This window comes from Astatotilapia calliptera, chromosome 4 (assembly GCF_900246225.1).
Source record: "Astatotilapia calliptera chromosome 4, fAstCal1.2, whole genome shotgun sequence".
NCBI lineage: Eukaryota > Metazoa > Chordata > Actinopteri > Cichliformes > Cichlidae > Astatotilapia > Astatotilapia calliptera.
The window spans coordinates 3,530,780-3,557,572 of NC_039305.1; the positions used below are offsets into that span (position 1 = coordinate 3,530,780).

General features: G+C 42.5%; 1 protein-coding gene across 1 annotated transcript; it reads right to left on the reverse strand.

Moving 5' to 3' along the window:
• Positions 1 to 1,905: 1,905 nt before the first annotated feature.
• foxk2b (forkhead box K2b) lies at positions 1,906 to 19,119 on the reverse strand. Its single transcript, XM_026164018.1, has 9 exons — positions 18,636 to 19,119; positions 8,868 to 9,062; positions 7,619 to 7,772; positions 6,442 to 6,588; positions 6,152 to 6,345; positions 5,856 to 6,058; positions 5,504 to 5,749; positions 3,609 to 3,809; positions 1,906 to 2,964 (listed from the first exon to the last, which is right to left on the reverse strand). Exons 1-9 carry the CDS (start codon positions 18,914 to 18,916, stop codon positions 2,762 to 2,764), a joined length of 1,824 nt encoding a protein of 607 aa, XP_026019803.1. The 5' UTR covers positions 18,917 to 19,119; the 3' UTR covers positions 1,906 to 2,761.
• Between the last annotated feature and the right edge of the window lie 7,674 nt (positions 19,120 to 26,793).

Below are 26,793 nucleotides of genomic sequence, written 5' to 3' on the forward strand. Positions count from 1 at the left end.
AACCAACGTTTTCTGATGGATTTTTTCGTTTCTGTAGATTTTGCTTCCAAGGAACAGTTTTCGAATGAAGTCTAACGTCTAATTTCTTTTAATTTTTTTGTTTTGAGTGGTCTTCCGTAATAGTTCTTCAGGCTTTCTGAAGATCTTTCAAAGATTTTCTTTGGCTACTTTTCACTCATCTTCAGTCCAGTCCTTGTACCTGATCATTTTCAGGAGTTGTCCTGTTAAGCCACTTAACAGTAATCTATGAATCATTCAAGGACTAAGGGATTGAGACAAAAGTCAACATCCCCCCCAAACCTTTTGGGTTTGATAGACATAAAATAGTATTTTCACCAACAATGTGATTTCTGAAGTCCACAGCAAACAGCATACTCTGACATCTGTGTATAGCACGTCCTTAAAGATAGAAAATTGAGGAAACGGGACAAGTGGAAGACTGAAGAAGAATTAATAGGTCTAGAGAGATGATGAAGTCAGGAGAGGTGCAAAAGTCAGTGTTTGTTCTAGCTCTCCTGACAGCTGGCTGTAAAACATGGAGGCTCTGTCATGGTTTGGGACTATATTTCAGTCAGTGGTGTTGGAGATTTGTCAAAACTGATGGAATTATGAACCCAGAGATCTGTCAGACTTTCATCCACATTTTTAGGCTTAAAAATAGAGCTGCCCCAATGACCCCAAACCCACTGAAAATGCAGTGAAAGTGTACTTTGATAGAGAAAAAAGGAAAACAAAAGCATAGTAGAACACCATCAGTCATTGATTGTCTTCCAGAGCCTGGACCTCCATTACTGAAGCAGTGTGGGATCATCCTTAGAACGGAACAAAAGGCAGCCGACATCCAAAGAGGCTGAATGTCAGTGAAGCCTGGAGAGCTATTCCTTATGAGTACTTAAATTACAAGGAAGCTGTCTGAAAGAGTTGTGGTGCTGTGGAGAATTAATTTGGTCAAATGGACAACTTGATTTTTGTCTTATATTGTTTTTCAATGGATGTTAGAACCTATTTCCCCGTTTTCTTAACATAAAAACAACAAAAAAGGAGGAGTGGCTCAAGACTTATGAGGTCACCAACTGAGCACTAATATGTTAGAGAACATGATAAACATGCTTTTCTCACCAGCTGACATATTTAAAGATGTTCCAATGCTGCCCCCTGGTGGAGGAGTGGAACTATAACCACATTGTTTACCATTTACTGAAAGGGGAAAAGAACCACACACACTATATAGATGCACCACGGAAGCAAAAGATAAGGGGGGAAAAAAAAAGGACGTTAAATTAATTTATTTTAAAAAAAAAAAAAAAAAAAAAAAAAAAAAAGCATTTCTCCACTGAAGCAGAACAAACATTTTTGTTTCCTTTTACTGTTGGTTGAAACATGTACAATCAGGAAGAAAAAAAATAAAAATAAAAAATAAAAAGGAAAAAGACTCGCTGGTTCACCAGAACAGAGCAAAAGTTAATTAAGCAAAAGGGGGGTTGGGCGGGGTTAGCCAACACCACAACGTCAACACAGCCGGGAAGGACCAGGAGGAGGAGGAGGAGGAGGAGGAGGCGGCGGCGGGTGTGAGGAGAAACAGAAAACAAAAAACAAAAGGGAAAATAAAACACAAACATTCAATTAAGTGCAGGTCTGGTTGGGACAAAGCAGTCTTTTTTTTTCCTCTTCAATTTACATTTAACAACATCTGTTGTCGGACACATGCAAGGTCAACATCTGGAACTACACAAGGAGATTTCATATGCTTATATCGGTTATCTGTGCACGTATTAAAATATGTAGGCGTAACGAAGCAATTTCATACGGATATGTCAGAACGAGGGAAATAAAGTTTATGAAAAAAAGTTACTGTTTCACTGAACAGGGAAAAAAAAAAAAAAAAAAAAAAAAAAATAAAAAAAAAAAGAACAAAACCGAAAGTGAGATTTCTATCTTGGTTACCGAAATGTCACCGACCTCACCGTTTTGTACGCTTCCTTTAATTAAATTATTTCTCTTCTAGATAAGTGAAAACACAGTTTAAAAAAACAAAACAAAGACCCTACGCTCCACATTTTGAACAACAAAATACTGCATATCTACGTACAGCTGCGATTAAGGAAGGTCAGTATCATGAGAGGCTAGCTGCCAGAGTTTCAGGAATATTGGCTCCGAGTTGATCCCTTTCTGAAAGTCTAATTTAAATTCATTTTTTTAAATCTAACCACTGATTGCTCATCGCGCTCGCCGCTTGGTTGGTCACGTCACGCTTCCCGACGGGTCAGTGGGGAGAGATGTTCTCTGTTGGCTGCCGGAGTCTCCGATCCGCTCTGAGGTAGACGCGGCAGAAAGGCAGCATCCAGCCTGAGCCGAGTCAGGGCCTCTCCTAGTGGGATCACTTGAGGTCAAAGGTCAGCTCTTAAGTGTTAATTGTTGTTAAGGCTTCCTGTGGTCTCGCTTCAGTCACTCTCCAGTTTCAGGGGCTCAGGGGGGTGGGACACCTACAAGTTCACCTTTGTCCCATTCCTATATTTTCTTCTCAACCCACATTCCAGTCTTTAAAGGGGCAGACAATTTTTTTTAGTTAATCTTTGATGGTGTAAAACAAGATTATCCAAAATGAAAAGGAACAGAATCTTCTCCGTTTGGCACCTCGGGCGGCTGTGGTAGGAGGAGGAGGAGAAACAAAACTAACAACGAGGACGAGAGAGAGAGAGAGAAACTGTGGATTAGGAGGGGGAGCGAGTGGTGGTGGTGGCGCGCTGCGTGTGGAAACGAACTAGTTGGGTTGGCTGCCTTGGTCGTTAGCTGCCGACGAGACTGAATCTGGTGCGCCGGCCGGGGCAGGCTCTTCTTCAGACTTGCTGCGCTTGGCTTCCGGCTGCTCGGCAGGCTGGTCCCCGTTCTGCCGCTTGGTGGGGAGGGAGGCCGAGGCGGAGGCGTGGGCCGCCAGCAAGTGGAGGGGGCTTGCCACAGCTGAGGCTGTTTGGGGGAAACAAGCAGGAAGACGAGGGTTAAAAGAGGAAACACTTCACTGTTGAGCTGTGGTTCAATAACATCTAGAAGCAGAAGGCCTGTGGGATGTGTGGTTTGGATCAGCTGCCGCAAGTGAGCACACCAAAAACCTTTTCAGATCCAGAGGAGGCAGAAAAATTCTCTGTGGCGACGCTGCTGCTGGATCTCGTGTTTAACTTCAATTTGTGTGGTTTGTTCAAAATAGTTCTCATTTATTAGCCTTTGTGAAAGCCAGCCCACTTCCCCCTCCCCTGTAGCATGCTTTATTCTGATTGGAGGCCTCACTAGGGATCTCTCCCTCTAGATGCTGTGGTCGTGTTTATAAAGATGATTTAACAGGTTTCAGTAAAATAAGCGTTAGTTTATTTTTTTATTTTGTCCTCTAACATCCAGATGTCAAAATCCAGAAGGAAAAGAATAGTTGCTTAAATGTCCAGTGGCTATTCTGGCACATTACACCAAAAGCAACAAGAGAGCATGCTTGTTTCTAAGCTTCATACCCCATACACCACCAGACGTAAAAGCAATAATGTCTCAGTTCCATCCAAGCATCTAAAACATCTCGACTTGAACCAGCCTTGATGTCCCTGCTAAGTGTTCCTGTGTCTCACCTGAGCTGGAGGGTCCCTGGATGGCAGTGGTGATGCTATGGGTGCCATTCTGTGTGATGGCCTTAACAGGCAGCTGGTGTTGACCCATGGGGGCCTGCTGAACTATGGTAACAGTCTGCAGGGGGGTGGCTGCTTGGGAGCTCTGGATGATCCGACTGGAGGGACCTATAGAGGTGATGGTAGGAACCGTCTCTACTTTGACTGAGGATGAGGAACACAAACACAAACACCGGCTTTAGTGGTGGAAACTCATCACAAGTGTTAGAATGAGGTATGAGCAGGGCTCAGTCAGTTGTGTGACACCAAACAAACACCGAGTGCAAGCGATCAGATCTGCTGAGGCGCTCGGTGTTTGGGGTACAGCAAACAGCGAAATGTTTTCAGAACAACACCGAGGTGACTTTCATGAAGCTGTGCCAAATCCTGGGGCTTCCCCCAACCTTTCTTAACATGACACGTTTGATCATGTGACTTCAAACAACTGTCAAAGTTTAAAAAAAGGCAGAATCTCAGATTAGACTGTCACATTTTTGAGAAATTTTCTAATCGGATCAAGTGATCCGATTAGAAAAAGTTGATGCATTCAAAAATTCAAAAATACTGCGACCATGAATGGCAGCAGCAGCTGAATGACTGTTTTAAAAGCTGCTTCTTTTAACCAAGTGAAACTTTGGAAGACGTGAAGTCTGGTTCAAGAAATATTGTCACAGAAAATAAATACAAGATTGTCGAATTTCCAAGCTTCTGGTTGAGATGCTAAACTCTTTAGCTCTTGGAAGCAGACTGGGAGTAACCCTTGAAGTTGAGTTTGTCACATATCAGACGTGCTTATAGAACAACGCGAGTGTGTTTGCATCAGAGGTCAGTGATGGTGGTCTCTGCAGCTAACCATGGAAAAACCCAGAAACTACTGAGGTATCAAAACTCGTTATTAAGGCTACAGCGGGGCTCAAATGTCTTCCTGTGGAAAGAGTTAGTCTTTTAAACTTGGTTCTGCTACTAACTCCTTTAATTTCATGTCATTTTATTATTACTACTCATTTTGTTGCACAGTACAAGTCTGTGTAGAGACTTAAACTTTACCTCCTTCCATCGCAGGTTAATGCAAATCTTCCTTTACTTTAGATTCTCTTGTCATTGACTGACTGTGTTGCACAACTAGCCAAAATGAACAAACAGATGGACACTTTGCCATGACATGAGCTCAATCCTTTGACTGGATGAGCTAAAAATGAAAGCACGTGTTAGAAACTGCTGGAACTGGATCAACATGAAATCAGAGCCTTTAGCTGTTGATAATGAGATAACCCTGCAGATTAAAGGGTCTCAAATTAAACACAACTTCATGAACCGTCTAAATATTGGTCGCTTATATTAGTCCATCATATTTTTAATCATGACTTTGTTTCTGAGTTGTGGAAGAATAAAAGTTTAAGAGCAAAGCCACTAAATTATCCAGCCTATTAATTAGTTAAAAAGATTCAATGTGGCTAATCACGGTGACCCTCGGCATCTTCGGGCCCACAGAGCACAGTGGGGTGTCCCTTGTTGTAGGAATGCTACAAGCTAGTAAAAATGGCGCCCATGTCTTGTTTGAAGTCTGGCACCTCCTTCGCTGCTCATCTTTTCATTATATGTCAATATTTCGCCAAAATCGTCTTTAAATTAGTAATAAATTAACAACAGTTATTAATACTGATGAAGGAAATCTTTATTTTACATGGTTAGAAGGAAAATCTCTCTTCGGGAAACCATCCCCAAGTCTTGGATTAAGGTAATATTGTGTAATATGGTGAAGAATTGAAGCAGGGTTAGAAGCCAAGCATTTCACTCTGACAAAATTCAAAGCCAAAACACTCCTTGTAGAGAATTTAATGCCCTAGCTGCTGGCTCACCTTTGACCTCTGTGTGCTCTCCATTCTCCTGCGTCTCGCTCTTGATGATGGTGGCTGGCTGGGCGATGACAGTGGCGGGGCTGAGCGACCCTGCGGGGATCTGCTGCAGGACGTGGACAGTCTGGACAGTGGGCTGGGAGGTGCTGGTGCTCACTGGGGAGGCCATGGTGTAAGTCACTGGCTTGATGGTTTGAGGTAACTGACGCTGGACTGCTATGAGTACCGGCTGGTTGTTAACAGGCGAGCCTGGCACAGCAAAAAAATCGAGGTGCACAGAAGTTTTAACACATCGAACAAGAAACAGAAAAGAGTCGCGCAGTCAGTATGTGTGGCGCAAAGTGTCGTCTCACACCTGGTGTGTTTTGTGCAAAGCGTGCTTCCTTGATCACTGCCAGTTTGGGCTGGACTGCTGTGGTGGACACTGGGGTGGGAGCAGAGGAAGTCTCCAGCTCCAGGGGAACTGGGGAGCCCTCTCGGGAAAGGCTGTCAGGGGTCTGGACACCGCTGGAGTGCGCAGAGAGCACCCCTGAGTGATTGGGAGATGCCGGGGCACTCCTGAGAGTCAGAAGGAGTTGTTGGAATGAGAAAAATCACACCACGTCCGCTAAAATGTACCATTAAATTTGTCACGGGAGGATGCAGCCAAACCTGGAAGAGAGGGGTCCATGTGGGGTCCTGAAGCAGGGGACGCCCCGCGGCCTTCGTTTCCTGAAGGCCTGCTCGATGAGCTTGGCCTCCGAGGACGGGTCTATCCTCCAGAATGAACCTTTGCCGGGCTCCTCCTGCGACCGTGCCACTTTGATAAAATAACGGTTCAGAGACAGATTGTGACGGATCGAGTTCTGCAACAGAGAACAGTCTCGAGTTACTTATTGATGACTGAGGTCACGTGTGTGACCGTCTCTGAGGAATCTGTACACTGAGGCAAAGAAACGCACCTGCCAGCCCTTATCTGCCGTCCTGTAGTAAGGATAGTTCTTTGTGATGTGATTGTAAATTCCATTTAGTGTGAGCTGCTTGTCCGGAGCCAGCGTTATGGCCTGGACTATCAGCTGTGCATAGGAGTACGGAGGTTTGGAGTCGTCCTGTGGGGAAGGGACAGGACGCAGATTTAGACACCAGAGCAAATTACCTGTGCAGCGCACATGAAGCAAGCTTTCAACAGACATGAATACATAACACTGCTGGTTCTCCTAAAGTGACTGTCATTCAGACATGCGTCACTTTTCCCACAGCGACGGAGCGTCGTGATAGATTTCAGCTCCGATGCTGAAGGTATGCAAGAAACTAGACTAGAGACAGCTGCAGGCTGCAAAATAACCTCAGCTGCTGGTAATGTTTGACAAAAGCTCCGAGGAGGACAAGGAGAAGGAGAGAGAGGGAGGAGGAGGAGAAGAAAAAGAAGAAGGAGGAGAAAAGGAGACAAATGCTTCAATCTCATTAATCTGACCGTCACAGCGTCTTCATCTTAGTTTCCACCTTTACATTCATGTTTGCTTCTTTTACAGCAGCGGCTTTAAAAGCTGTAAATTAAAAGCTCGTCACCATTTAGTGCAGCTGAGATGACCAAAAGAGAATCTTTGGTCAGAAGTTAAACTCATCAGGTGTTAATAGGTGAACCTGTAGGAGGACTGTTAATGGCTGCCAGCAGCTGCTTTTATCACTCTCACCATCTGCTTTCAGAGGCATGCAACAGTTGGTTGTTGGCTTCAAGTCTAACGGTTGATCCCGTGGGGGCATCCGCAGAGAGCCTGCAGGCCAGCACGAACTGTGCATCGCAGGTTATACACTCACATACTAATTCAGGGTCGAACCAGGAGGCATTCAGATGCCATCAGGTTAATAAAAAGGTTGTTTCAAGCTGTTTCACTATAAATCACCACACATCACACATACACAAGTCAGTGAACATCAATAATAATTTGCATTTTGAGTTAAAGGATTATAATTTTATATTTCAAGAATCATATTCATGCCCTATTGCATGTTATCCATAAAAGATATCTAGCAAGGAATGAGTTACATAGTCTGAAGTGAAGTGTGACGCAGGAAAGTGAAATAAGTGATTAAATGTTGGACCAAGGCTGAAGTTTGGAGCGGGCTGGGAATTCTCACCTTGGGACTGTCCCCTCCAGAGGCCTCTTTATCGTTCTCAGGCTGGGAGTTGTCGTTTATGAGCTGCAGTTCTGCAGAGCTGACCATGCGACCACCCATCCTGTAGCCTGAGGAGCCCGCACCCCGAGGGCTGGAGGGGCAGGAATTAGCAGCACTGCAGCAACAAAACAAAAGAGGACAGTCAGCTGCCAGGAGATTTTATGCTGAAGCATAAACAGCCAACATTATGTTTGGATTAAACCTCAACATAAGCGCCTGGTATTTTTCAGAAATGGTGTCACTACATTCGCTGGCTCTGCTCATCCGCAGTCTTTGCTGCAGTGACACGCTTTCCGACGACATCTATGCAAATCGCTCTACCACCCAGATCGCACGGGAACACTGCAATCACCACAATCAGGCCTAAAGCAGCGCAGCTTTAAAACCTTAATCAAGTCTAATTATCTGGTGAACAGTGTGAAAAACCAGGGGGCGAACAGGCCTAATGTAAAGGATGATTTGCATATTTCATGTCTGGCTCTGGAGATGCGGGTGCACCAAACAAAAATGCACTGCCTCACGACCCCTGCATATACAGCACCTGCTGCCTCGAGTGTCGGTCTAAATGTTTGTTTCTTAACAGCAGAACACTAATGTTTACATTTTACAGATGGCGTACATGTCAGAAGAAAGCAGCCATCTGGCTGAGAGGATCTGAGTGTGAGAGATGGATCCGCTTTCCTCTCCGAGCCCTGTGGCTGGAGGACTAAGCTTAAGCTGATCAATATACAGTGAACATGTCGAGGTCAGCTGACACCTTAAGGTAAACTAAGGCAGCGTGGGAGAGCGTTCTATAACCCTGTGCACTGATCCAGGATCAGCCACTAATGTAATCTTCAGTTAAATTGACTGAATATTGATTTTTGCTTATTAAAATAATTCTAGTACATACAAACATACAAGTTTGTTTACACGTAAGAGAGTTTGTCCCAGTTTTAACTCTTTTCCATCGTTGCCTGTGTCGGGTCAACTCATAGTTTTTTTTTTTTAAAAACACATTTTTTTGAATTCTCCCACATTTAAATTCAGGGTTCTCTTATTAACACGCCTCTCTCCTGCATAAATCTATGCAATATGCACTCTGGTTAAATACCCAGCATTCACCTGTGAGGCACATTAGAATTTGCATATTTAAGCCATTTAAAAAAAAATAAATTCAGACTTCAATCCCACATCTACTGCTGAATACATCATTTCCAGTAATGAATACCTAATGGTGCCAGTAGGCGATGGCAGAGGACTCATTAGGTGAGCAATGTTTTCTGGAATGTTGATGGTCAGCGGGGAGATCTGGGGCTGCACTGGCTTCACGGGGGACTCGGGCGCCTCTCGCTTCACTTTCTTCCCGCTGGACAGGGCCGTAAATGCGATCTTGATGTTTGTGCTGGGGAACCTGAACGTGCACCTGCAAAACAGGGAACCCACAGAATTTTAAAAACTCAGCAGCTGTCAATGAAAACTGTAATTCACAGGTGACATGAACCTCTGACATTCTTGGTTTAGAGGTTTGTGAGGTATTATTCAGCGCTCAAACTCATTTACACATAAAGCACGGCAACGTCTGTCAATGAACAGAAGTTTTAACTGCACATTGAATCGCAGAGATCACAACATAAGAAGAAGCACAATTACAACAGTAAGTCTTCAATATTTTCAAATTCTTTTACAAACATGATTGGGAAATGTTGCTGTAGCAAATGAAAGAAATCTGTCAATGCGATTCCTTAAATTGTAAGAAATAAGTGGAAAAAAAAAAGAAGAAACTTTGTCATTTAACAATTCATCTGTTGCTCAATGACTTTGATGCAGCACGAACAGCCACACGCCATGAAGCCATGAAGCTCCCAGCACAGCTTTTGTGCCGATGCCGGCGGAGGATTGGAGCTCTGCGCTTATAGAGTCAGAGTGCTGGTGGAGTTGCGTTGGTCCTCAGACATTCCACGATCAACTCTGAGCTTTATTGTTGCAAAGAGAAAAAATTTAAGAGTGAAGAAATTTAACAGACTTGTTGCAACAGCAGCATCCTATTGCAGTACCACACTCAAATTCAGCAAACTCTTTAGCGTGACCCCGTCTTTCACAAAGGTTTGTACAGGCAGACTGCACAGCTGAGTGTGTGATTGTATACATGATGCAGCAGCAGGAGTTCAAAGATTCAGACAGGTGTGGTCCAGAGGTTGTGAATTTTAGACTGGCGGATATAGGAGATCTAAAGAAATCCCAACAGCTGTGGATCTCACAGCTGTTTACTCATTTTCAGATTTTTTATTTTAAACTACAGGATAAACAGAAATACTGAGTGTTGGTTTACATAAACAGTTACACAACGTATACAAAACTGCATATGAAGAACAAGAGGGACTAATGTTATAGAGTGCTGCTGGAACAGGAAAGGAATGAGCATGTCATTGACCCTCAAACTGTCTGGGGGGGAAAAAAAAAAGAAGTTGTGGGTGTGAGAGTTGACAACAATGAATGGGCTGAGATCCTCCGAGAACTCTGAGGATACGCCTTATACAGCCATACAGTGACTATCATGAAAATCACAGTTTGCACAGCACACACGAAAGCCTGCTTCATAAAACAAAACTAAATATTGGACGGGTAATTATTAATTAAAATCCCAGCAGTTATAGCTCAGGAAGTTATTTAAGACCGTCACATCAGCCACATGTAATATGCAAACAGTGTGGGACTTAATTCACTCATCTGTTTTATCCAGCTTCCTTGCAGCCTTCATTTATTTTCCCAGATTGCCTTCCAACTCGCTGCAGGAAATGCAGAAATTGTTGTTGGTGCATCGTCAAATGAGGAAGTGTTCAATCGACTGTGGTCTCTTCGATTCTAGGTTAGATCTGCTACATGTTCCGTTTTTCTCTTAGTGAACGAGGTTATCGCTGCTCTTTTCATTACTACAAAAATACATATATAATAACAACGTTGCTTTTGCTGATGGTCCAGTCCATGGGAATCAAAGGCTGCCAATTCCTTTGATCGTGGCAGCGGGGCTTTTACGCACCTCAAAAAACTAATAAAAATACAAACAGTTACACCAGTTATCCAGAACTGATAAAGACATGGCATCAATACAATCTTTTCAACATCCGTCCCTATACTGCTGAACATCATCCGAGGAGTAATCAGGCGTTTTGGGAAACCGTTCAGTGTTCAACAAAAGACTGAAGTTTTATTATTGAAACTGTGGTATCACAGTTAGGCTCTCTTGCTGTTGGTTCATTCAGTCTTTATCTAGTTCAGGAGTGGCACCTGCAGTAGATCCCATTTTTTATAATAACGTATTAAATTTTGTCCAATTCATTTCAGCCCATCACAAACACACACCTGCCTGGTTAATGCAACAAGAGTAATGTATTCAGATGTATTTAGTGCTTAAGATTACAAGTCACATTTAAACCATACATTAACTTACATCAATGGCCAACAGCCTCACCAGTCGCCTAATAGGCACGTCTTCGATACATGAGGGAAATCTCTATAGGCCACTGTGTTGCTCAACTCTGTTATTGATGCTTAAAAGTTGGTTCTGAACTCAAGCGACCAGATGCACCAACTGGACATTACCAAGTCTCAACATATGTACAAGAAATCCCAATGAGACCCAAACGGCTCCCTGTCAGACAGCTCTGTGAGCACAGAAGCCCCACTCACCCACTGTTCAAATCTTTTTTCGAGGGGCAGCTTAATCACAAGCGAGTGATTAAAAAGAGGAGCTAAAACAAGCCGTTTCAGTCGGCGGATGAACCGCAGGCCTCACCGAGGCCCAGGATTACCTCAGTTTCACCAACCGGCTGGCTGTTGCCTAACACCTGCATTGAAAATTTTTCATTTGTGATTTGTAGCAGCTATGAAGGACGAAAGAAGAAGAAAAGACAATTTCACTGACACAGAAATTGGAAAATAAGGGAAGTAAGACTAAGAACACACTGGATGGGAAGCAGTCCAACACTCGGTCAGGAAATAAATACACCATTAAGCTGCGTTCTGACTGAAAACAATGCAACCACCTAAGCAAGGAAAAGACAGACAAATATAAAACCTTACAGTTACTATTAATCCAATCTATGAACGTGAAGTTATGACTGACGCTCAAGTTCGTGCAAAAAAAAAAAAAAAAAATCTTAGAAACTAAGATTTCAAGTGGATGTTTTTAATGAAACGATTCTGGATTTGACAGCAGCTTCACGGCTGCCGTACACGAGAGGAGATGAAGGGAAAGAGTCGAGGAGGAGGTCTCGCAGCAGTCACAGTCTGATTAGAAAGAACTCTTCTAAATGGCTGCCTGACGCCCTGGAGACCGTGCAGGGACACATTTTACTTAGCTGAAGTCTGCCAGGCACAGCAGGGTTTTTTCTGCCAGGCCCTCACTGAGCTGGCATCTGCTGAGAGAACTCTATCCTCGACACCTACATCTCAAATTAGCTTTGTCGCTAACAGGAGGAGACTGAAACACTTTTTGGAGCCTGGCTGGTGAGGTGAGGGGGGACGCTTTGATTATTCATGCACCCTTTCCAGGAAGGGTTGTGCCTTCCCTGTAGATCTGTTAAAGATATAGAAGATCCTTAAATAAACATCAGACACTTTCAGCGAGTAGCAACTGACAGGGTGGGAACAATGAAATCTAAATATATCAGTAAATCATAAAATCTTAAAAATAATTTGGTTGCTTTGTCTTCGCTGCACACCATCCTGCTGTCAATGAACACTGCTGCATTTTGAAATATATATGATACTTATTCTGCTTTCTATACTGCACAGGTAGGCCATTAATCAGCTGGTTAATCAACGGTCAGAAAGTAGCAGTAGTATAGAAGGAAACCATTTTGATAATTTAACAAATGTCTTAATTTACAGTGGGAGTATTTTTAAGGTACTGTTTGACCAAAGTTCAATTCAATTTGATGATATTTACAGCACAAAATTCCAACAACATCAGCTCAGTGGGTTATATTGTGAGGTAAAGACCCTGCAATAACACAGAGAAAACCCCAACAATCAAATGACTCCCTATGAGCAAGCACTATGCGACAATGGGAAGGCAAAACTCCCGTTTAACAGGAAGAATCATCTGGCACAGCGAGACTCAGGGAGGGGCGGTCATCTCCCGCGACCAGTTGGGGGGTGAAGTTAAGCAAACATGTTAAGGAGGTCTTGAAGCCTCTAACCAAGCAACCAGTGTTTGTTGTTAATAATCGCGGTGCACAACTTTAAAAGTGTAGCAGTAGAAAAACTAGCAACACGCAGCTAGCGTACATGGCACGTGTCGGGAAAGTTTGTCAGTCACATAATTTATGCAGCAGCAAGGAATCCAAGTTGTAGCCCGAAACTCCTTTTAACCCTACGCTGTAATTTCCACGCAACAATAACTTAACAGTTGTGATGTAAGGTTACGAGGACCTGGTAACAACAACAAGTTGGGACAGATTTCCCGCAGAAGTGTAGATCCAGCCGGACTCTGAACTTTGACCTAGTTCCACAGCACTAACATTGACCACATAACAACAGGTTTCCATGGCGCTATAACAGCATTTATACATTAATGGAACCATTAATGTTTTTTTCCCCCTGTCATACATTGAGACTGCTCCAGTTGTGGATGCTAACAGAAATTGCCGCCAATGTCAATGTGCTTACTATTTGTTGGAGCCAAAAATGAACTTTTGTCCTACTTTTAGCTCTGTATGATGTTAGTGAGGGTTATCACTAATATGATGACAGCTCTGGCTGCCCGAATCGAAACCCCCACCTACCTGCTGTTCATATTTTTTGCTTGCTAAGGGTAACCAATCTGATGAAAGTTGGCTTACGAGGAATTTAAGTTCAGCAGGGTTACTGCGTTTGCTATCTATTAGCAGTCGGGGGATGGGCCGTGTACCTGCAGAGATGGAAGCAGCGAGCAAAGTATGTGGAACAACCAGTCGGTGGGCCTCTCGTACTTGTGCTGTTGTTGGTCCATCAGCCAGCCGTGGAGAAGAGCGAAGCTACTGTATAAAAAAAATAAAAGAGCTGAATTTCAAATGTTCACTGCAGCCACTGTCTGTGCTTTTCATTCTGTATTTTTTGATCTCGGAAACTTCCGCCCCACAGTCCTCCCATTCCCTTCCTGCCCACATGTCAACCAATTAGCATTCGACAGACGCATTTATCATCAGCTTCCAGCGACGTGCAGTTAAGATTCTGAAGTGCACTGAATGAACCCAGATGCTGTACAAGGTATGGACTGTGATGACAGGGGCTACTTCACTCTTGATCCACAAGTAAAATTACAGAGTTTCAAAAAAGGATGAACGCAGGCCACAAACACTATGCTGAGAGGATTTAACACATCGTCACATTTACCAGACAAACTGCTGCCAGTCACAGACACAGTAGTGACATAAACTTTAAGGACCAGCAGGTAAGTTTCAAATATGTTCCGAAGAATTTTAGGTAATGAACAAAAACGTTAACATCCAATCAGAATCAATCTGTCATTTCTGCTCATGACTAAATAAACAGATTAGAAAAATATCAAACATTTCTGTGTTGTTTGAAATGATCAGAGGTGGCCTAATTTCAGAGGTAACAAAATGACATTGTTTGCAAGACACAAAGTAACAAGTGCTAATCACCTCGGCTACTCTAATATCCATTTTCACATTCTGAATGAGGCTCAGAGAGGGGAAAGCTGTTTACGGTATCCAACACCCCCCTTCTAACATGCAATCACAGAAGCCTTTTTTTCCTCATTTTCCTCTGTGTGAATAATGAGGCTTCAACTCCAAATGCTCAGTTGCTACGCTGCTAAGCTGTGAGGACGGCAACAAACAAAGCTGGTTTCGCTGAAGACTTTCGCTTGATGTTCACCCCCACCCAGCCTGCACAAGAGAATGTAAACAAAAGAAGACAGGAAGAGCACCAACTTGGAGTGAATTTTGGGGTGTGGGAGAGGACAGGGAAGGGGGAGGGAGGATGGGAAAGGGAAGGCTGTTGCTTTTTTGTTCACTCCGTTTACATCACCAAAAAGGAATCCCTGGAATACAACCGACCTGTCCCCTGAGCCGCGGCTCTACGAGTTCTCTCATGCTGTCAATCTGCTTCCTCAGCTACACCCGTCTTATCGTGGGCAGCGAGGCTCTTTTAAGGGTCTTCTGTGACATGAAGGTTACTTTTAAAACACGTGAGCACGAGCTGGGTGGTGTTCCATTCATGGAAGTCGTATTAACCGCGATTATAAGCTCACAGTTGGCCTGATCAATATGAGAATTTGACACCCCTGCTGTTCCTTCCTTGATCCTTGTAGGCCTTTTACATTTGGGAATGCACTGATGTTTGTATGTAGGGCTGCCACAAACGATTATTTTGATAGTCGACTAGTCACCGATTATTTTTGCGATTAGTCGACTAATCAGATCATCATCCATTGGACGTAAAACTACAGCTTATTGCACCAGCAGCATCTGCTCTTATATAACTATCATTAGCTTACAGCTTTAAGTGTTTAAGGTCTGTGCTAACTAAAAATAAAGACAAGATGATAGTTTATTAAATTTTAATGAAATTTGCAGATTGTTTCGGTGAAGTTTAATAAACTCCTTGCTATCTAAAATATAACAGGACACTGGAGTAAATTCTCCAGCATCTCACACTTCTGATAATCAGCTGTCTGCTTGACGTTTATTCAGCTGTGTAAAAACTATAACTTTAATCTCAGACAAACCGATTTACTCAGGAACAAATAAAATACTAAAAAAAAGCCAAACAATAACATTTTAAGTTATCTAAGTGACTCATATATATTTAACCCGAGTAGCGAAAGACGGCGATGGGTTTGAAAACGATTTGCGGGGAGTCCGGTGTTCTCACGGCGCTAGTGAGCCTAGCCCCCGGCTCGCTAACGAGCTAGTGGGTAACAGATGTCTCCGAAAACGTCGGAGCGCTTTTGAAAATATGTGGTGTCCTGATAAACTGAGCAGATATTTGAGGTTTAAACAGCTACATTCTCGCCTGAAAATATGTTAAAGGTTTATTTTGTGACCCAGAAAGAATAATAAGAGTAACATTAAAACTAACTAGCTGCCGCCATTGTTGGAAACTGAGCTGGGCCGCGCTATGAATTCTGGGACACAGCTGCTTCTTCTTCTTCTTCGGGGTTTAACGGTAGCTGACATCCTTGTACATGCAATGCTGCCATCTTCTGTTTCAGTCCGTTATTACACTCTTAAATCCTGCTACTTATTCCTGCGTCTTTTGTGATCGTACAAAGTTTCAAACGACGCGTCGACTATTAAATCAGTCGTCGACGATTTTGATAGTCGACGTAATCGTGACTAGTCGACAAATCGTGGCAGCCCTATTTGTATGCTGCCGAAAAAGAGCAGTGCAGAAATGTATTCAGCTTTCAAGCACATGCCTGCAGAAAAGATTTTTCTGCAAAGGGACAATTTGGAAATTGCTTCAAGTCAAAACAAGTCCGTGTTGTGTAAAACGTGTTTTCATATTGAGATATTGCACAATAGCTGAGAGCAGTGTGCAAAGTCTGACCAGAGCTGGCAGAAGTTTGCAGGCTTGTCGACATTGCCGGGCACTGCAGTGAATAAACTAAACACTTTCTGGCACGCTTAAATCCCAGATAACTGCTTTGGCAAAATGGAAACCAGGAGTTTTTTTTTTCTTTCTTTAAACCGAATCACACGCAAAAGGCTGACTGAATACTTTCTGTTCAAGGAAAAATATGTATCGTTGTTTTCCCTCTCTTCTTCTTACAAGGCTGAAATTACACCCAAAATAAAATCACACTAAAAGTTCTTTAGTCTTGTATTTTCTGATCATTTCATTTTGACATTTTGTTTTAAATTCGCTTTAGTTTCAGTTGCTTTCCAGACTGGGTTTACTCAATTCAGTCTAGTTTTTATAGTTTAAAACTGATTTGTTTTAGTTTTGGTTGTAATTTTATCTAATTATGTTTTTTACTGACTATAGTATGGATGGTATTCAGCACAGGTAAGGTTTGGAAAAATCTGGGTTGAATACAATACACTAAAAACAGCACATTTTTAAGACATTTCACAAACTTGCAATTTTTAAAATTAAAAATTAATACTCTACATATATTTTTCAAAGTTTACCAAATTGTTTCAGAGATTTACATATATTATTGTATAGAAATTTTAAAAAGGGTGTCCAGCAACAAATATTTATGTTGAAGGTGAGTTTCGGATAGTAATTAAAATATTACTTATTTTAATTGTTGGGTCTCTTCACAGATCAGAAACGTTTCGAGGTGATGTCTTCAAATACTTCATTTCTAAAATTCATATATATTTTAGATTTCATTCATCAGTAGAAAAAAAAATGTAAATAAAGTAAATAATCACATGACAAAATAAAGTGACACCATTATGAAAACCGAATCAGTACAAATGAAGGAATGATCGTTAAAACTAGCACATTTTGGGAACTGGCCAATTAAATTAAACAATAAATGACTTTTTTTTTTTAACCATAACTGAGCATTTAAAACATTGATTTACTGGTATGGCTATTTCCTGGCTAGGGCTGGTTTTTGGCATATATATTTCAATATTTGGCATTTAAAAAAAGAAAGGGAAAAAAACAAAACAAAAAAAACAGACAGTTGTCCCCACTCTGGGCTGGTCAGCAGTGTAGCTCCTACAAATCTGCCAGAATCAGTACATGTCAGGGGTAAAAAGCCCGGAGCCCAGAATAGCACATTCAGCAGAGCTGTGTTTAAAGGTAAGGTAGCGGTTATCAATGAAGTTGCAATAAACATCACAATGTGACCATGCAGCTCCACAACCCCGCTCCTTTTGAACAGCTTCCCCATTACACTGAAATCCAGAATAATGAACTTTCCTGCAGTAACATTTGGTGAAGGCTGGGCTCCACCTATGATTTGGAGGCTAGCCTATCCTACCATTTCTATATTAGTAGACTGTAGGCAATATTATTTTTAAGCTTGCTATATTACTTTTATATAATTTTTTTTTGAGGAGTGGTTTAACTGGAAATGTGTATCGAGTCCTTATACCAGTTATCAGTTTCCATAATTACTAATAATTCATAGCCAATTCACCAGTTCTGAAAATGCCAAATCAGTACCCCCAAAAAATAATGCCTTAAAAAATATTACCTGTAAGTGTGTCTGTATAAACAACATGGGCTACATTCATACAGGGATTTACTGGAACAAAGAAACCAAACTGAAGTACCAATCAGACCTGTCCCCGGTCTGGCTGATAGAGTATTTCACAAGAAAACAACGTCATCAAGCCTAATAGTTAAACAATGGCGAGAAGCAGGCTACAACCTGCAACTCGGAAACCAGCCTCTCAGGACATCAATGTATGTCAGAAAAGACGTGAATATCGTGTTTAACAGTTGGATGGCACACACAGCTGTCATGACCTCCATATGTGCGGACCGAGGTCAAAGGTCCTGCAGGTTGAGCTGCTGTGAGCAGACAGGGCGGGGACGCCAGGTTTGTTTACGTTTAGGGGTCAAACAGAAGCTCCATTCACAAGTACAGGGAGGCTACAGCTAACCGCTAACTAACGTGTTGACATGGCCGAAATGACGGATGTTTACAGTATCACGAGAATGCATTTCTCGCTTAAGGGTGCCCACGTGACAGAAAGAGGAAAAAACCACTACCATTCAATGTCAACAACAGCGTCCCCGTAGCTACGAGTTAAGTTGATTATTTTTAGCTAACTAGGTTAACTAGCTAACTATGGCTGAAATGTGGCAGTTAGGCAGGCGGCTAAATAACACTGCTGCTAACAAAAATGTCAACAAAGAAAAATGGCATTGGGAACAGGATGCGGGGTTCTTGCTAACATGCTAAAACACGTGGTGCTGTCGACTCCACTGCTAGCCTACATAAACCCAATGTTGTTAACTTTAGCCGCCTGGCTGCTGCAGATGGGAGCCCACATGTTCACTGAGAGGGGTAACTTACATTCGTGGTAGCTGCAGAGGAGGGGCGCCCCGTCTGAGGAACACTCCGTCTACAAACACCCCGTTTTTACCCAGACATTTCAGGTAAAAATCTCCGGTGCTGTCGTCGGTGAATATCTCCAGATGCCTCCGCGAGATGAAGCTGGAGTGGCCCATGCTCACGTCCACGGAGCCCTGCGACGAGTTCCGGCCGATGGTCACAGAGCGCTTTTTCATCATGTATTCGAATTCACGGCCCTCGAGCCGGGCAACCGGCCCAGACGATCCGCTCACCACAGCCATGTTCGGGTTAAAGTCTCTAAACGCCAAAAATACCAGGGGGAAACTAAAGCACTGGAGTACGGACGCCCGACTGTGGTCCTTCAGAGGCGCGTGTAAATAAAGCAAAACTACAAGAGGGGCATCAAATTCAAAACAGGAATCTAAAGGGGAACATGCGAGGCCAGGGACAGCGGCTCCGACCCACCGCCGAGAGAAAGGCTAGCTACCAAATCGAGCAAGGGGAGGATATGGCTTTACTGACAGCGCTAAAAGCCAATCACGAGCAGGGAAGCTGGTGCGGTTCCGCGTCTCCGACCAATCACACGCGAGAATTAATCCGAGGACAGATTCAAGGTCGGTTGAGGGGCCCATATGGCTGGGTGGAGAGCTGCAAGCTGCGGGGGGACGAAAAACGAGCAAAGGAGCGGATCGATGGGTCTACACGTGCAATCAGTCGTAGCAATCACCCCCTCTACCGATGATCTATAATCTGCGAGTGTGCGTCGATATAATCGATTAATCGAGGATCCAGGGCGAGAATCTGACGCTTATATTGTGGGAGTTTGAAGGATTTAGCTCGGCACGGTCTGCGAGGGGTATCAGCGCAAAGCCACCATGCGCCGTTTCTCTTCCTCCTCCACTACAGAATCCACGCCTGGTTTTGCGCAACGCTTCCTTTGCAGCATCTTGTTACTTTGTAATATGAGGTTAGATATATTTTTAAGTGATTATAGTTACGCTTTGTAATCAGTACACACATCTGGCGGCCATCACAGACAGGCAGACCTCATTTTGGTTTGCTGCAGCTTTGTAGCCCCGCGCTGTAACGGTTTGCAGGTGAATGACCCCTCCATCTGCATGCCACTTGTTTGTAAACAGTGGCTGGCACAGGCGCGCACGAGACCAGTCAATGTCTCTGTCAGACATCTGATCGGGTGCGAAGTGATAATTAGGTGTTAACAGCCTGTGGGTGCATCCACGAGGTAAAGCCAAGGTTAGTTAACATATCAATGGTTTGAATACACAGTTGGTCAGAGTGTTGGGAAAGTTTAACAAAAGGAAAATGCTGGAATCTGCAGCAGTTTAAGCAAACAGATGATCAAGAATGAAGGAGAAAAAGCTTGGAAATCCACATTTATGCAGTAATAAAGATTCAGTTTTATTTTGTGGACTTGATAATATAGCCTTTAGTCCCGGATGGCATATCACAGAACATCAAGAGGCTAAAGTAAACTTTGGGTCGCTCACTTTGAGGGTTGCTTGAGACAAAATTACAGCTGTTGGCTTATGTGGTGCTGTACGCTTGGGTCCACCCTTCGTTCTCCCAATGCTTTGTCTATTTTTTTTTAAAAATTGAAATATAGCACCAAATGCCAACATCAGTTGCATCAATTATGTTTTTTTCCCCTTTGTTGTTGTTGTTTATTTTGCAATGTAATCTGTACTTGTACGTTAAAACCTTCTATGTTCTTGCTCTTCTTTCGGCTGTGTTCTTTAGGGGTTCTCACAGCAGATCATCTGCCTCCATCTCACCCTATTCACACCATCCTCCTCTGTCACATCAGCCCTCTCCTTCACTCCACGAATCTCCTCTGTGATCTTTTCCTCTTGCCTGGATGCTCATCATAATTTCTCCCTTTATGAGGTTTGATAGATTTGTTATATATCAATGAAAAAAAAAAACTAAAGCAACACTGAAACCAGTATGAATCGCAGCACTAAAGTTGCAGCCACCAATGCTACGTAAAATAAGTCCTGCACCGGCCCCCAGACAATTACAACCTGACCCGCTGTCTTTCAGAAAGAAAATTGTAGAAGAAAATCAGTAGCAGCATTATGTTAAACAGTCTCAAAGCAGTCTGTGACTGCAGTGAGTCAGAACTGCTTTTTAACTCAATTCCAGTCAGTCAGAATCAGATCCAGCTGTCACGCCTCACTTCCAGTTTCAAAAACACCAACACAGCAACAGCAAAAGTGCTCAACAACAGGGTTCCTCCACAAACCAGTGGGTGACATCCAAGTGGCTACATCCATCTTTCAGACTGTCAATGGGCCAAGCATGGGGACACCTGTCACACCTGTGAGTATGCAAGGGTCTGTTTAACATCATTTTCATCACTGGACTGTGAGTGAGAGGGCCCGTGTAGATGTTTGCATGCCTTCCTGTTTTTTGTGACTGAGCCTTTGGGTGTTTTCACACCTATAGTTTGTTTACTCTGGTCCAAATCAGTCGATGATTTCTTTTTAATTTGTAGCTTTTCCCCCCCTGTGGTGTGGTTTGTTTTCACACAGAGAAAAATGGAATTGAACTCCAAGTGAACCAACATGCATCACCGCAGACCACATTTGAGTATTCAGTCTGCTGATTGGCCAGATGTGTCTGGGACAGGAGTAACAAAAGTAAAAACAGGAAGAAGGTGTTGTCTTCTGGACTATTGGAGAAAACTGAGAATTTCTGTTAATTTCACAGCTAGTTGCTAGACTGTACAGAACTTTACACATCTATAGTACCTTACCGTATCCCACATTATCCCAAACTGACACATATGCACATTCGAACTCCACAGTTGTGCAAACATCCTTACATTACGATGCACCAGCTACATGTGCCCAGATGGCTAACTTCACAAAGATTTCAAAAAAATATAAAACTTTAATTATACTCAGGTTTGGACATGGAGAGAAACTGCTAGAGACACAATGGCCAAATAAAAACTGATGTAGTCATTGTGACTTGTAACAGATTTATGGAAAATACCACCAAGGCTTAGCTTCATCATCCACATTTGAGTTATAAAAAATAATCTTCCTTATAGTGTTGATCAAGAGCAACCTATCCATAAAGGACAGGTATTTTGTATCATTCTGTAAACATATTTGTGCTGTAAAGCTGAACATTTTAATATGGAAGTCTGAGGGGTCTGACTCACTGCTATAGCAGCCTCACGTGGCCAAAAGAGGAACTGCAGTTTTTTGTTGCCGCTTGCTTAAAAGAGGTAAAAGGAGTAGAAATAAAATGAAATAATAGTAAAGATTAAGTAGACATAAAAAAGATAAAAATAAATAAATAAAAAGGACCATTTAGACCATGCAGGAACTAGACAAATGAAAGAGTAAACGGGGATGGCTTTAATTTGGTTTTAAACACCGATACCTCTGGAAACATCTAAATGGCTCTGGTGAAATTCTAAAATGTACAGGACAGATATAAAGATATTTAAACAGGAACGGGAGGTTTGTTGAAAACATATACTTTAGAGGTTCTCACTGGTTATTTCCAACAGGTTGGAGATTGATATCCACATAAAATACTATGCTTTTGTACACTTGGAAGGGTAATGCATTTGCCTTGACTGAAAGTTACTCAGGGTCAATTCCTTCTTGTTTTTAAATGTCCAAAACAAAGAAAAGCAACCGTTTTGAATAAACCTCAAAAATAAATAAAGGCTCACCTGTTGGTTTATTCCAGTGTACACGTTATACATACGCACCTGCCACTTTGTTAGGGCGTGGCATGGTTTATGGTGTCAGACAGACTGGTCTGAGTAGTTTAGAAACTGTTGAATATTTAATGGTTTGTGGAAATATCCAATGAGTGGCAGTTCTTTGAGAAAAATGCCTTGCTGATGCCAGATGTCTGAGGAAAATGTCTGCTTTGAGCTGATATGAAGCTCAACAGTAACTGAAATAATCACTAGTTACCACCAAAGTTTACAGAAAAGCGTACTGGAAAATGTAAATCTCAATTTCAGCTGTGAGATTTAAATAGTAAGTTCATAATTTGGCGTAAACAGCATGACAGCATGGGTCCATTCTGCCTTGTGTCATTTGTTCAGGTGGTTGTTGTTGTGATGCATCGGGGGTATTTTCATGGTACATCTTGGGCCCCTTTACTTACTTCATAACCACGCTGATGGCTCCTTCCAGCAGGACAACACACCAGGTCACAAAGCTTAAGTCAAACTGGTTTCTTGAACATGACGATGAGTTCACTGTACTCAAACAGCCTCCATGCTCACCAGATCTCGATGAAACAGAGCGCTGTAGGGATGCGATGGAACGGGAGACTCACATCAGAGATTGCAGCTGTCAAATCTGCAGGAACAGTGTGATGGTGGTTGAATCTATGCCACGAAGAATCAAAGCAATCCAGAGAGTAAAGTAAAAATGGGGTCCAACCCAGAGCTAGCAGGGTGTACGTAACAGTAAAATCAGATGTAAAATTAATTTTATAAAATGGTTTTACTGAGATAATTTTGTACAAATGCAATGACGCAAACACAAACTATTTTTATTTTTATTTAACTATATATTGATTAAAGACATAATCAGCTGTAATTTTACAGTATAGTTAATGTAAATTTCCACCTTTTAAGTGTAATAACTCAAACAGTTTTATTTATAGGCTGTATTTCACCTCATAAACACAAATATTATTTCCACAGATTTAATAGAGAGAATAGTTTGGCCAGTTCACTGCACTCAACTGTAAGTAGAATCTAAATAAATACAGGGTCACTTTCTCTCCAAAAACGAGGTCATGTGGTTTCATTTCTTCTTCCTTTTCCGTTCTGCAGTAGTGTCAACAATATTCCAACCAGGGACATAAACCTTACTGACCACTGGGGGGAGACATACACCTTCCCTGGTGCTGAAACGATGACATCATGAAGCCAACAGCCATTTTAAGCTGTTAGGCTGGAGAAGTAGAAATAATAAACACATTATGATCACTTCATCGCCTGCCAAAAGAAAGATTTATCTGCCTACCGCCAACACAGACATTCATCTGTTTTTAATAACAACATTCAAAGAGTGCAGCTTATCAAAAAAAGCTTCCTAATGGGCTGATGTTTATCTGATAATACATTAATACACAACAGAGATTTTCAGTAATTGATAGTTCTCAAACATTAGGTTACAATTCATGATTTATGGACTCAAAATGATTCATTGACGCCTAGCAGAAACCACGGCAGAAAAACGAAAGACAAATTTATTCTTCCTGATCTTTATGCTCGTCATACTTTCCGTAGTGACAGTCAGGCCAGTTTTCGCTACAATCCAGGAAGAGTGGCGTCCACTAATGGCTAGAAAATATTGGACAAAGCTCTTTAAAACCACAGGCGCTTCTCTGACGCGGTGTATGCTTTACCATATTGTGCTAACCACCCAGGATTGAAATTTGAGTCTCATGGCCTCATTCTACCCCCTCATAAACAGCGTGTCACATGGGAAGTGCAAGTATTGATTGTGTTACGTGTGGCTGTGATTAAGATTGCAACAACATATACCATGTAGGCAACTTTGGGATTTTAGCATAATAGAGAAGGTGGTGTCCTCGGGGGGAGAGGAGCAGCTGAGCAGGAGGGGTTTCCATCTCTTTCCAAAGAGAGAGAGACCCATTACGCCTCTTCTCCATTTCCTCTCTCAGGGGCAGAAACCAAATGGACACATTAATAACAGTTCGCATGTCTGAGGGAGCTAATGGCGCCTTGAGTGCTGATTAAGGCTGGGAAGAATTGGGTGCGGAGAAAGAGTATTCGTTTCACTCCCTTTAGTGACTGTTACGGTGCGTAAACTGAATCCAGCATTCAGGTTGCGCATTTTTGTTTCTTTTTAAGGTAAACTACTTTAAATGAGCTGCTGGTGTGCCGCTGTTTCGCGAGTGAACACGTTTCTGACCTCTCTACTTACATTTCTTTGTGTGAGAGCGTTTAGACTGGGTGGATCTAACTAAAAATAACCCCAACCCAAAACCCACAGTGCCAGTTTGGCCAGTTTGAGGAGCTACCACACAAAGATCACACGTCAGTCATCCCAGAGCATATTTAGTTACTAGTTTCAAAGACTTACATGAATGTGCAAAGTCAGGTTGAAATATAAATATAAACTCACAATATATAGACAGATATAACAGTGACATAAATAAGGCACAATGCATCAACTTGGCACAAGTTTTCAAATGCATGAAAGTGCTGTCAAATATATTTCCATCAAAGTGTGGGGATCGCTGCTGTCCAGTGCGCCGGAAACTTGTTTTTAGCCTGAAGACAAATGGTGGAGTTTTCTTTCTGTCCTGGGAGTAGTCAGATGTGCTCCTGGTCTTTGCCGGATTTGGATGTAAAGCACAAAACCTCAGTGAGTTCCAGAGAACCACAGAGTCAGCTCAGTTTGACCTGCTCGTGCGATCAGCTGGAAAGTGATCAGAAGCTCACCCAGACACGACTCAGTCCAGTTTCACTCACACTGTAGTTACAGGATGTCATGTTTGGGTAAGTTGAGCTCCTCCTCAGACACAGTCAGGTCCCCCATGTACCAGAATATCCAGAAGATCAGACTCAGGAAGATCAGCAAAGGTCCAGATATCACAAAAAAGTCCCAGAAGCTCAACGGGGCGAAGATCCCGATGAAGAAGAGGATCAGGCCGGCGATGTCAAAAATCAAAGCCAGCGCCAGGAATGTGCTGCTGCACTTATTTGGCTCCATAGCCGGGCCGGATGAGACAGGCAGATGGACGTTGTCTGAAGGCCTGATGAGACTGAAAAGTCTGTGCTTCCTGTCTTGGGGAACATTCTTTTTTTTTATCCAGCACACCTCTACATTTCTTTCATAGCAGAGCTTTGTGGAAAAACTGGTCTAAAAACCAAAACAACGGGTTTTGCTCATTAACAGATCTTTAAAACCCCACAGCACGCCTTCATTCCTCTGAAGGGCTGACTTGTTTTGCACCTTCCACGTGTCATTACTGCGACACCTCAACCCATTGTCTCAAACCAGTGTGACAGATTTATGCACATATATTTCATAATCAGCTGCCACCGAGCTTGTGTTTACACGGTGATAAGCTTGCAGTAATTATTCAGGGACCCCGGATCTTTCTGTTCAGCTAATGAAACCAAAGCGATTCGAGGCGTCGCATCTTTTATCAGATCGCTCAGAGCCTCCTCGTCGCTTCAGTCTCACTGACTAGAGATTTATCCCTGGAGATATACTCTAGTTACCTTTTGTATTTGTCTTGGGAGCAGCTCTGCAGGGTGGATACACTGCATTAAAGCATTTCCAACTATTTGATATTTCACGGTTCGTGCAGCTCGACAATAGTGACACGTATTATAAAGTGCAGCCGCAAAGAGGAAATGCACGTAATGGAAACTTCTCTGAGTACCTTGTTTGACCAGTCATGCTGCCACTATTTGTCTTTTTGTCTCCGGCTTTGACTCGCTGTCCTCTCTACTGTTAGAGGAAGTGTGCACAGCGGAGACGGGTTCAGCTTTATTTACTGTAACGCCGCGGCTCTGATTAAAGCGAGCTGAGCTGTCAGTCACACTGACTCTTGTTTGTCAGAAGCCATTTCAGTGCTTGATCAACTGAACCCTGCAGAGGCCGCGTTTGCATAAGGTGTGCCGTCAGTGGAACTTGAACCTCCGGATCAAACAGAGGCTGCTGCTCCCAAACATATCTATAAATATAAACGTACAATCAGAAATGTACTCTCCCAAACAAATCCATATCATATCTGCGTATGGAAAATGCTATAAAGTAAAGTTATGCCTTGTCTGGCTTTGCTTTGCCATCACCGTTCTGCTGAGTCAAACCAGTCTGACCAGTGTTTGTTTTGAACTGACAGCAAAGCAAACAGCAAACATGACCTATCTTTACTGTGTCTAGTTATCAGTGGAAAAGTGGAAAAAATGAAGTAATGGAAGGCTATCAATAATCAGTCCTTTCACCTTGTAATTGTAGCTGTGGCTCAGAGGTATATCTGCGCATTCTCTGCTTATCCAGCTTATATTAAATCTACAATCAGGTACAGAAAAAATACAAATAATATAAAGTCTGATTTTCGTAGACTCTAAATCTGTAACAATTGTTAAAATGAATGTTAATGTTCATTT

Bases quoted from the DNA above. Each gene is read 5' to 3' on its own strand.
- foxk2b (XM_026164018.1), bottom strand. From the start codon at position 18,916: ATGGCTGTGGTGAGCGGATCGTCTGGGCCGGTTGCCCGGCTCGAGGGC. The intron at 9,063-18,635 runs GTAAGTTACCCC...CCTGTTTTGCAG, and splicing joins CCTCTGCAGCTACCACGAAT to GTGCACGTTCAGGTTCCCCA. The intron at 5,750-5,855 runs GTGTGAGACGAC...TTGCTGTGCCAG, and splicing joins CTTTGCACAAAACACACCAG to GCTCGCCTGTTAACAACCAG.